Genomic DNA, 11,609 nt, shown 5'->3' on the forward strand with positions numbered 1-11,609 from the left:
TCTGTCTCCGTCAGAGAAGCAGAGTGCTTCTCCTCCTTTTGTTCTTTCTGCCTCCTGCATGATTAATGTAACTTTTGCATCACATTCAGCTCCTCCACCTCCTCCTCTTCCTCCTCCACCTCCTCCTCTTCCTCCTCCACTCTCTCTTCCTCCTCCACCTCCTCTTCTTCCTCCTCCACCTCTCTCTTCCTCCTCCACTCTCCTCCTCCACCCTCCTCCACCTCCTCCTCTTCCTCCTCCACCTCCTCTTCTTCCTCCTCCACTCTCTCTTCCTCCACCTCCTCCACCTCCTCCTCCTCTTCCCTCCCCCTTATTGTTAAAATAATAACTTTCATTTTGCCCTCCGCCTCAACATTACAAGAGGACCTGTTCTCTCTCCTCCTGTTTGTTTCTCTCTTCCTCCATCCATCCATCCATCCATCCATCCATCCTCTCACCAACATAGATGACTCCCTCCTTGGTCTTGGCGGCGGCCTCCTCCACCCCGGCCTTCGTCTTCTCAGCGGCAGCCACCACTCCGTCTTTTGCCATGGAGAATCCCTTCTTCAGAGCGTCCATGATGCTTTGCTTCTCCTCTCTTTCTTCTGCTGCTGCTGCTCCGTCTGCCTCGGTCGTCTCGCCTTCTCGTCTGCCAGAGTTCTGTTCTTCCTGCTAATGAGTGAGAGCGAGGGAGGAGAGGGAGAGAGAGGGAGAGAGGGAGGGAGAGAGAGAAGGACGGAGGGAGGGGTGGAGAGAAGGCACGTGAGTGAGAGAGAGAGCGGTGAAGTGAGAAAGGAGGGCAGAGAACAGGAGCATCAGCGGAGCAGAGAGTTCAGACACAGAGGGCCTGAGAGGAGCTGCTGGGTGAACCAATCACAGCGTCCGGCTGCTCCCTGAGCGTCTCTGCTGGACCACACGTCCAGGAAGTATTCTGCTTGGGTTGTGTTCAGAGTGAAGGATTATGGGAGTGTATCACAACCAAACACATAACCAGAACCGTTGCTCCATGATCTCATCATGGACACGTCTGTGCTGCTGAACACCACAAACGAGACGTGGCGTGGACGCTCATGTCCTGGACGCCGCTTGTCCTCAGCAGGACAGGCCGGAGCGGGTCGATGCTTCATGACGTCTGGTCCAGCTGCTGCTGTTTTCTGGTTTATTTTGCCTGTTTTGGTTGCTTCCTGCTTCCTTACTTTGAAAGTCCAGCTTCCTGGTGTATCATGTGTGTTTTACTTCCTCCTGTGATTGGCTGCCTCGCCCTCATCGTCTCCACCTGTGTCTTGTTGCCCTCTTTGTTTTTACGTCTTGTGTCTCCCTGTGTGTGGACTGCTGTGTTGTTGTGTTGGTTTTCCTTGTATTTAAACTCACTGGTCCACTCCTCTGGTCTGTATTTGTACTTATTTATTGATTGATGAGCACCCCTCATCTCGTACATTACAGCCATGCAACATGTAGTGTGCTCTGTTCGGGGCTTTGGGGGTTGTGTTTTGTTTAGGTTTGGTTTTTGTGCTGTTTCTCTGCCTCCTTGGAGGACCTGGGGGTTTGCACACCTGTTCGTCATCAGGACTCCTCAGGCTTCTTTAGCCGGTGCAGGACAATGGTTGGACGGGACTGGGATTAATAATAATCTGTAGCTGATAATGATACAGCTGTTGTTCTTGTAAAACATTCATTATATTAAAACCAACTCTTGGTGTGAATGCTGAGGACGAGGCGGTCCATGAGGCGCTCCATGAGGCGCTCCATGAGGCGGCTCCATTATGGAGTCCATGAGGCGGGTCCATGAGGCGCTCCATGAGGCGCTCCATGAGGCGGTCCATGAGGCGCTCCATGAGGCGCTCCATGAGGCGGCTCCATTATGGAGTCCATCAGGCGGTCCATGAGGCGCTCCATGAGGCGGTCCATGAGGCGGTCCATGAGGCGGTCCATGAGGTGGTCTCCAGTCTCCACTGGAGGCTGCCCCAAAAAGTGGGTGAGTTCCCATCATCCTCCATCTTTGAAGCCTCTTACCAAAGACACAATGGGTGCCTCCATATTTGGACCATCCAGCTGAAGGTCAGCTGACACACTGAACTGCTCTTACAGGTCAGTGGAGGACAGAGGAGGAGGAGCCTGTCCTGTCGGGAACCTGACTGTGACTCAGCAAAACACACACACAGTCAGACCTCTCCCAGACTCACCCCCGGCTCCCTCAGCCCTCCTCTGATTGGCCAGCAGCTGGCGCCGGCTCTATTTTTAGCTCTATTATTATTATTATGGGCTGCTGTGGGTTACCGTGGCAATGAGATCTGTCCTCTCAACAGCAGTGATCAATGCTGACCATCAGAGCTGCACACACACATGCACAGATACACACAGTGTCATTGATATCTGTGCAGAGACTAAACCTGATGATCACATGAACACTGATGGTAGTGACATATGCAACCTGTGAGTCCGCTGTGATCTGTGAGTGTGTGAGTGTGTGTTACCGTGTGTGAGTGTGTATCTGTGCATGTGAGTGTGTGTGTGAAGTACATCAGGTTCTGTCAGTGTCAGGACAGAACACGTTGCTCTGTTACACCTCTGTTAGGAATCTCAGAGCTGCCCGCTAATTGAAGGCTGCACTCTGTTAATGAGGGTTTGTGTGTGTGTGTGTGGGTGTGTGTAGGTGTGTGTGTGTGGGTGTGTGTGTAGGTGTGTGTGTGTGTGTGTGTGTGTGTGCGTGCGTGTGTGTGTGTGGGTGTGTGTGTAGGTGTGTGTGTGTGGGTGTGTGTTTGTGTGAGCATCACATGCCTGTCTGCACTAATTATGTTTCCATAACTGCTGTGACATGAATGTTTTTGCATAGACAGCAACAAACTTTAACACAAACAGGTCAACGTGTGTGTGTGTGTGTGTGTGTGTGTGTGTGCACTCTGTGTCCACTCTGTGTTGTGGACTAGACTTAAAACTAGACTTAAACCTTTCTGTTCAGTAAGGCACAGTTAGCCTTAGACCTAGTGTGTAGCACGCTATGCTGCTCTGGGCTGTCGGGGCACAGACACGATCCTCTGAGCAGTTTCCCTCTCACCCTCTGACCTCTCCTCCACTCTCCTTAGTCTGGATCATACTGGGTAATATCGTCTCATAATCTGTGTTCACTGTCTTCCTCATAGTTTTGTGCCTCACTCGCTCTCTCTCTCTCTCTCTCTTTGCAGGTCTCAGACCTGCATCCTGACCTGCAGTCCGGCCCCTGATCTCTCCTGTGCTCATTGACTTCATCAACCCCTGCTGCTCATCTTTGCTTTGATTACTATCAAATTACTATTAAATTACTCTCTCTCTCTCTCTCCTTCATCCTCTCTGTCCTGTCTCCCTCTTCTTCTCCTCTCTCTCTCCTTCATCCTCTCTGTCCTGTCTCCCTCTTCTTCTTCTCTCTCTCTCTCCTTCATCCTCTCTGTCCTGTCTCCCTCTTCTTCTCCTACCCGGCCGACTGGCAGCAGGACTGGTTCCTCCTTAAGTTGACGGGTCCTGCTCAAGGTTTCTTCCTCTCAAAGGGCGTGTTTCCTTGCCACAGTGCTCTTAGGGGGGTCCAGGTTCTGGGTCTCACACTCTGAGTTTCTGTGAAGCGCTTTGAGACCATTTCTGATTGTAAAATGCTCTGTATAAATAAAGCTGAACTGAGTTGGGCCCCCACCACACAGAGTGCAGCTTCATTCTGAGGCCTGTAAATACCACAGAACAGGCCCCGGGGCCCGAGGTCTCTGATCCAACACAACAAAACAACTCTGTCAAAGAGCTTTGATCACAAGTCAAAGTGTGACTCATCACAGCCTTTTAAATACTTCAGAAGGGAGGAGGAAACCACACAGACACACACACAGACACACACAGACACACACACAGACCTGTGTGACGAGTTGGCCTGCATGACTCCCTGCAGCCACACCTGAGTCCTCAGGAGGGTGAGACGAGGGAGGCTTCACCTGCTGGGAGGGAGCACACCTGCATCTATAAGAGTGATCTGTTGCATCCGAACACACACTCTGCACACACTCTGCACACACTCTGCACACACTCTGCACACACTCTGCACAGCAGCAGTCATGGCAAACTTTCTGTCCGGCGCGCTGGGGAAGGACGGGATGGCAAAAATCGCTGGAGAGAAAGTGGGTGAGTATCACTTTAAGAAAGAAGGCGATCAATGAATAATCGATTTTGAAATCTATCTATATTTAGTAACATATGTTATAATGGGATCATTTGAAATGTAGAGAGACTGCAGCTGTCAGAACTGATGTGTTTTATTGAGCTCTGGAGAGGAGAAGACGTCGGTGTGTCACATTTGTCTGAGGTGATGATGATGACAGTGATGATGAAGGTGGTCAGCAGGTCAAAATGTTTGTCAGAAGTCAGCAGCAGCATGTCTCTGCTGCATGTTTCAGACGGCTGAGGGCGAAGGTGGAGGACACACACACACACTGAACATCAGTCTGATCAGCTGTATGCTGCCACCTGGTGGTGAAGAATAACAAGAGCCATCAGACATGTAGGAGCCCTGCAGAGCTCAGAGATGTTCAAACAGAACCTCTGATAAGATCTGGGATTCAGCGGGGTGCTGTTTGAATGTGTTGGTTGGTTAGCATCATGTTAGCATCATGTTAGCATCATGTTAGCCTACCTGTGTCAGTGTGATGTCACCAGGTTCTGATCTGCTGTCTGTGTTCAGGTGGTCTGGTGGAGACCACGGTAAAGAAGGCCTTGGGTGGAGGTGAGGACAAGAAGAAGCAGGAAGCACAGGGAGGAGGAGGAGGAGCAGGAGGAGGAGCAGGAGGCTTCGATGTGGGAGATGCTCTCTCATTTGTCAGTGGATCGGAGGGAAAAGAAGGAGGTGAGTGAACTTTTATCAGCAGTCAGTCGTTGTTACTTTCGACAGCGCCCTCTACTGACTGCCATAGTTACCATGGCTGCATGATGCCACTGAATTAAAGAGTCATGTTGTCTTTGTGTCTCCGTCCTCAGGCGTGGACGCCACAAACGTTATTAAAGGATTCCTTAAATAGAAACACAGCTGACTGGCCAACCTCCACCTGCACCCCCTCAGAGGAGCCCCCCCCCCCCCCCCCCCATATGATGGAAAACATCCATGATTTACAGAAATGAAAACAAACAACAACATTTTATAAAAGCAGCAACATCCTGAAGAAGCTAATGCTAACCACATGCTAACCACATGCTAACCTCTGATTTGTTGACATGGTCATTGTTTGTGTCTGTGACGTGTTTCTATGAGTCTGCAGTTATTAAACACTGAAACATGAACGTTATTGTTGTGAATTAATATGAAGAATATTCATGATGAAGATGAAGATGATGATGATGATGATGATGATGATGGTGATGATGGTGATGATGATGGTGATGGTGATGATGATGGTGATGATGGTGATGATGATGGTGATGGTGATGATGGTGATGGTGATGATGATGGTGATGAAGATGATGATGATGATGATGATGATGAAGATGATGATGGTGATGGTGATGATGATGGTGATGATGGTGATGATGATGGTGATGATGATGATGGTGATGAGGAGGAGGAACAGGGGGATTTAAAGGTGTGTGTGTGCTCGTAGTGAAACCTGGTGACATCATCACAGCCCTCATACCTGGGTTTCCACTGAGGTGACACCAATAATTACCTGCTCCACCCAAAAGGTGTTAGTTTCACTCAGTGAATAGATCAACCACACCTTTACCAGAGAGCCACACATCCCTGTGTGCGTGTGTGTGCGTGCATAGTTTCACAGTGAGTCAACACACACACACCTGCAGTCACATTCCCTCCTTCAGAGCAGGTGGAGCAGGTCCAGCCTGTCCCTGAGAACACCTGATTCCTTGACTGGTTCATCTGTCACAACTTCACCTGCTGGAAGACTGGACTGGACACACTCTGAAGACTCCCAGAGGGACACAGCCAGAGGGACAGAGACAGAGGGACACAGAGACATAGGGATGCAGACAGAGGGACACAGACAGAGGGACACAGACATAGGTACACAGAGACAGAGGGACACAGAGACAGAGGGACGCAGACAGAGGGACACAGACAGAGGGACACAGAGACATAGGGACACAGACAGATGGACACAGAGACAGAGGGACGCAGACAGAGGGACACAGACAGAGGGACGCAGACAGAGGGACAGAGACAGAGGGACGCAGACAGAGGGACACAGAGACAGAGGGACGCAGACAGAGGGACACAGAGACAGAGGGGCGCAGACAGAGGGACACAGACAGAGGGACACAGAGACAGAGGGACGCAGACAGAGGGACACAGAGACAGAGGGGCGCAGACAGAGGGACACAGACAGAGGGACACAGACATAGGTACACAGAGACAGAGGGACAGAGACAGAGGGACACAGAGACAGAGGGACGCAGACAGAGGGACACAGACAGAGGGACACAGAGACATAGGGACACAGACAGATGGACACAGAGACAGAGGGATGCAGACAGAGGGACACAGACAGAGGGACGCAGACAGAGGGACAGAGACAGAGGGATGCAGACAGAGGGACACAGAGACAGAGGGACGCAGACAGAGGGACACAGAGACAGAGGGGCGCAGGCAGAGGGACACAGAGACAGAGGGACACAGACAGAGGGACGCAGACAGAGGGACACAGAGACAGAGGGACACAGAGACAGAGGGACGTAGACAGACGGACGTAGACAGACGGACATAGACAGAGGGGCGCACACACTCTGCACACACTCTGCACAGAGCAGCAGCAGCAGTCAAACTTTCTGTCCAGAGAAGGAACGTATAAAAAACTCACTGCAGAGGAAGTGGGTGAGCATCACTTCAAGAAAGAAGGTGATCAATGAATAATACATATTTACACATATGTTATTATGGGATCCTTTGAGATGTAAAGTGGCTGCAGCTGTCATAAGGACATGAGCCTGGGTTTTGCTCATTGTCATGTTATCATATTGTTTTGTTATTTAGTTCTCAATGTTTGTCCTCTTTCTCTGCTCCTCCTCAGTCCTTCCCTCTCTCCTTCTGTTCCTCCTCCCTGATTGTCTTCACCTGTGCTGTCTCTTCCCTATTTAAGTCTCGTGCTCCCCTTTGTCTTCATCAGTTCATTGTGTTTGTCGCTCCCCGTGCCGTGTTCTTCGGCCTAACTGGCCTTGTTCCGTGCTGTCGCCCTCCGTGTTCCTCCCGTCCTCCCCTGGATTCGATCTCCTTGGTTTGTTGGTTTTTGATTCCCTTTTCTTTGTACTTTGTGGTTTTGATCTGTTCTGATCTTAGTTGAGTTATTTTTGTCCTCTGGACTGTTGTGGCTTTCATTAAAGCTCACCTTTGTTTAAACGTGGTCTGCATTTGGGTCCTATTTCTACACTCCACATGACACATGAAGACATGAGCAGAAGGTTTACCTACTGATTCTTTTTATTGGAGCCCTCTGTCCTGTTACTCTACCTTCAAAATGTAACTTTATTCAATTCAACATTCTCTCAGCGCTGTGACTGTGACAGAACTGATCTGTAAGAACTGCACTGAAACGCCACAGTGTGTCACATTTGTCTGATGTGATGATGACAGTGATGATGATGACAGTGATGATGATGATGACAGTGATGATGAAGGTGGTCAGCAGGTCAAAATGTTTGTCAGCAGCATGTCTCTGCATGTTTCTGTCAGACTGCTGAGGGCGAAGGTGGAGGACACACACACACACACTTTCCTATGACACAGTGCCCTCTACTGGGTGTGTGTGTGTTGTATAGTTTCACATAGTTTCACAGTGAGTCACACAGGAGGAGAATCATCACATCATTGTCTCACCTGCTCTACAGCCTCAGCCACACACACACACACACACAGAAACACACACCTGCAGTCACATTCCCTCCTTCAGAGCAGGTGGAGCAGGTCCAGCCTGTCCCTGAGAACACCTGATTCCTTGACTGGTTCATCTGTCACAACTTCACCTGCTGGAAGACTGGACACACACTCTGAAGACTCCTAGAGGGACAGAGCCAGAGGGACAGAGCCAGAGGGACGCAGACAGAGGGACAGAGACAGAGGGACGCAGACAGAGGGACACAGACATGAACAAAATCGCTGGAGTGATTGGGGAGAAAGTGGGTGAGTCTCTCATGGTGCTGGTGAGATGGTGCTGGTGAGCTGGTGGAGGTTCACGGCTGGTGTCTGTCCAGGTTCAGATGTAGCTGTCTGATGTAGCTGTCTGATGACGTGTAAACATGAGGAGGTTGAAGGTGGATGCTGCTGGAACACTCACAGCCACACATTACAGTTAGCATGTTAGCATGTCTGTGTGACAGGTAAGCAGGAATGTGGTATGTTTGCATGTTCTCCACCCGCCTGACGGAGCTCCATCCTCAGCCGGCTGTGGCCTCAGTCACATGGATGTAGATGAGAGGCGGAGTGGGTTCATGGTGTTTCTCTGTGTTTACACTCAGCTTAAATCACAGTGAGCACAGCAGCATGGTCAGCGTGTGGTCAGCAGCGCCTCTCTCCACCTCTCTCCACCTCTCTCCACCCAGTCTAACACCAGCTGATTTTAGGCACATGTAGGCTGGACTGCATGTGTTTATATGGAGATATCATCTGCAGGCTGCCGTGTCTGATCTGTGCTTGTCCTGCAGGAGACATGGTGGAGGGCGCCGTGAAGAACGCCCTGGGCTTCGACGACAAGAGCAAGAACAAGAACAAGACCAAGGAGAAAGGTGGAGGAATCTTCTCGTTTGGAAAAGACAAGAAGAAAGAGGAGGAGAAGGACAAAGGAGGACTGTTCTCCTTTGGAGGCAACAAGAAGGACAAAGATGGAGGAGGACTCTTCTCCAGAGGCGAAGACGACCACACAGACAAGCAGAAGAAGTCGGGCTTCGCAGGCCTGTTCGCTGAGGGACAGGCAGGCGGAGCTGACGGAGGCGGCGAGGGGGCGATGATGGGAGGAGGGGGAGAGGAAGCATGCGCAGGATTCCAGGGGCAGAGTGTAGCAGTGACGGGTGGAGGTATGTCTGAACAGTCCAACACACTCCAGCTGCACACAGGTGGAGCAGCTCCACCTGCTGTGGATTCACTATGAAGCAGATCAGCCAATCACTCTCTGAGTGTTTGTCATGTGACTGCTGAGGCAGGCCGGACCTCCTGGTTGTGATGGACATCTAATCATTGTGTCTTTGTGCTTTGTCTCAGACCTGCTGGATGATCTGATGGAAGCGGCCGACGAGATGTCGAAGGGAAACTAAGCCGAGCGGAGATCCATGATCACTGAGCGCACTGAAGAAGAATGTTGTTTAACTCTTTACGTCTGTCCTCCTGTCTGACAGCAGCTTCCTGTCCTGTCCTCCTGTCTGACAGCAGCTTCCTGTCCTGTCCTCCTGTCAGACAGCAGCTTCCTGTCTTCCTGTCTGACAGCAGCTTCCTGTCCTCCTGTCCTCCTGTCAGACAGCAGCTTCCTGTCCTCCTGTCCTCCTGTCCTCCTGTCAGACAGCAGCTTCCTGTCCTCCTGTCCTCCTGTCAGACAGCAGCTTCCTGTCCTCCTGTCCTCCTGTCTGACAGCAGCTTCCTGTCCTCCTGTCCTCCTGTCCTCCTGCCCTCCTGTCCTCCTGTCTGACAGCAGCTTCCTGTCCTGTCCTCCTGTCAGACAGCAGCTTCCTGTCTTCCTGTCTGACAGCAGCTTCCTGTCCTCCTGTCCTCCTGTCAGACAGCAGCTTCCTGTCCTCCTGTCCTCCTGTCCTCCTGTCAGACAGCAGCTTCCTGTGCTCTTGTCCTCCTGTCAGACAGCAGCTTCCTGTCCTCCTGTCCTCCTGTCTGACAGCAGCTTCCTGTCCTCCTGTCCTCCTGTCCTCCTGCCCTCCTGTCCTCCTGTCTGACAGCAGCTTCCTGTCCTCCTGTCCTCCTGCCCTCCTGTCTGACAGCAGCTTCCTGTCCTCCTGTCCTCCTGTCCTCCTGTCCTCCTGCCCTCCTGTCTGACAGAAGCTTCCTGTCCTCCTGTCCTCCTGTCTGACAGCAGCTTCCTGTCCTCCTGTCCTCCTGTCAGACAGCAGCTTCCTGTCCTCCTGTCCTCCTGTCAGACAGCAGCTTCCTGTCCTCCTGTCCTCCTGTCAGACAGCAGCTTCCTGTGCTCTTGTCCTCCTGTCAGACAGCAGCTTCCTGTCCTCCTGTCCTCCTGTCTGACAGCAGCTTCCTGTCCTCCTGTCCTCCTGCCCTCCTGTCCTCCTGTCTGACAGCAGCTTCCTGTCCTCCTGCCCTCCTGTCTGACAGCAGCTTCCTGTCCTCCTGTCCTCCTGTCCTCCTGTCCTCCTGCCCTCCTGTCTGACAGAAGCTTCCTGTCCTCCTGTCCTCCTGTCTGACAGCAGCTTCCTGTCCTCCTGTCCTCCTGTCCTCCTGCCCTCCTGTCCTCCTGTCTGACAGCAGCTTCCTGTCCTCCTGTCCTCCTGTCCTCCTGTCCTCCTGCCCTCCTGTCCTCCTGTCTGACAGAAGCTTCCTGTCCTCCTGTCCTCCTGTCTGACAGCAGCTTCCTGTCCTCCTGTCCTCCTGCCCTCCTGCCCTCCTGTCCTCCTGTCTGACAGCAGCTTCCTGTCCTCCTGTCAGACAGCAGCTTCCTGTCCTCCTGTCAGACAGCAGCTTCCTGTCCTCCTGTCCTCCTGTCAGACAGCAGCTTCCTGTCCTCCTGTCAGACAGCAGCTTCCTGTCCTCCTGTCAGACAGCAGCTTCCTGTCCTCCTGTCCTCCTGTCAGACAGCAGCTTCCTGTCCTCCTGTCCTCCTGTCCTCCTTCATATAGGGTACAGTAGATAAAATCCTTTGTAAAATTCATTCAATGTTTATGATGAGTACAGTTCTTAATATTAAGATGGTTAAAATATGTGCTGTATAAATATGTACACGCTTTAATAAATAAATATATTTCCTGTTAAGGATCAATAAATGGATTGATCCAGAGGAACCAGTCCAGCCTAACCTGTCTGCTGTCCATCATTGCATCTCCTGTGTTTTATTTGGCTGTTGTTGAGCTCACAAGCCAATCAGAAGGCAGTGAGTGTAGGGGGCGGGGCTAGTGGTGCAGGTTTGTGTGGTGTGTAGTGAGCATGCGCCAGGAGAGAGACCCGACCTGAGCTGAAACAGGGGCGGTGCTGTGGAGGTCTGGGGGTCTGGTGGTGGAGGTGGACGGCTCGTTGGTCCTGGATATAAACTGCTGTGACCTGCAGGAGGTGAGTATCATGTGTGATGTGCAGGAGCTGCCTGTTACAGTGTGAAGAGGCTGTACCAACGTTAGCCACATGCTAGCTAGCGGTAGCATACTCTGCTAATGAGCCGACCGGAGCTTTAGTCTTCATGTCTGTGAAGCACAAACCCAGCAGTGTTAGTTCAGGAGGAAGCGCCTGATGCTGTGGCTCACGTCTGCTGAAGGAAGCGGGCGGAGGAGAGGTGGAGGCGGACCTCCAGCATGGCCCCGCTGTTGGTTCTCCTTCCTGTGTGGCTTGCCGCTGTGAGTGTGTGAGTGACCTTGGCTGCCGCTGCCCTCGTGTCATCGTGTGTCCTTCTACTAACTAGCCAGGAGTCCTGAGTACTAACAACCACGTGCTTTTATTTCAAGCTCTCTTGAGTGAAGCGGCC

The 11,609-nt window shown here is 51.7% G+C and overlaps 2 protein-coding genes across 3 annotated transcripts; both read left to right on the forward strand.

Moving 5' to 3' along the window:
• Positions 1–3,809: 3,809 nt before the first annotated feature.
• On the forward strand, positions 3,810–5,265 carry LOC114446944 (heavy metal-associated isoprenylated plant protein 6-like). The gene is made up of 3 exons (XM_028422865.1): positions 3,810–4,116; positions 4,673–4,834; positions 4,966–5,265. Exons 1-3 carry the CDS (start codon positions 4,050–4,052, stop codon positions 5,004–5,006), a joined length of 270 nt encoding a protein of 89 aa, XP_028278666.1. The 5' UTR covers positions 3,810–4,049; the 3' UTR covers positions 5,007–5,265.
• Positions 5,266–7,868: 2,603 nt separating this feature from the next.
• Positions 7,869–9,388, forward strand: LOC114446939 (oleosin-B3-like). Of its 2 annotated transcripts, XM_028422857.1 has the most exons (4): positions 7,869–8,032; positions 8,066–8,110; positions 8,632–9,000; positions 9,185–9,388. In XM_028422857.1, exons 2-4 carry the CDS (start codon positions 8,074–8,076, stop codon positions 9,235–9,237), a joined length of 459 nt encoding a protein of 152 aa, XP_028278658.1. In that variant the 5' UTR covers positions 7,869–8,032; positions 8,066–8,073; the 3' UTR covers positions 9,238–9,388. The 2 variants fall into 2 exon arrangements, with proteins under 2 accessions (XP_028278658.1, XP_028278657.1); XM_028422856.1 differs by having other exon boundaries at positions 7,870–8,110; positions 9,185–9,386.
• The last annotated feature ends 2,221 nt before the right edge of the window (positions 9,389–11,609 follow it).

Source organism: Parambassis ranga, chromosome 15 (genome assembly GCF_900634625.1).
Source record: "Parambassis ranga chromosome 15, fParRan2.1, whole genome shotgun sequence".
NCBI lineage: Eukaryota > Metazoa > Chordata > Actinopteri > Ambassidae > Parambassis > Parambassis ranga.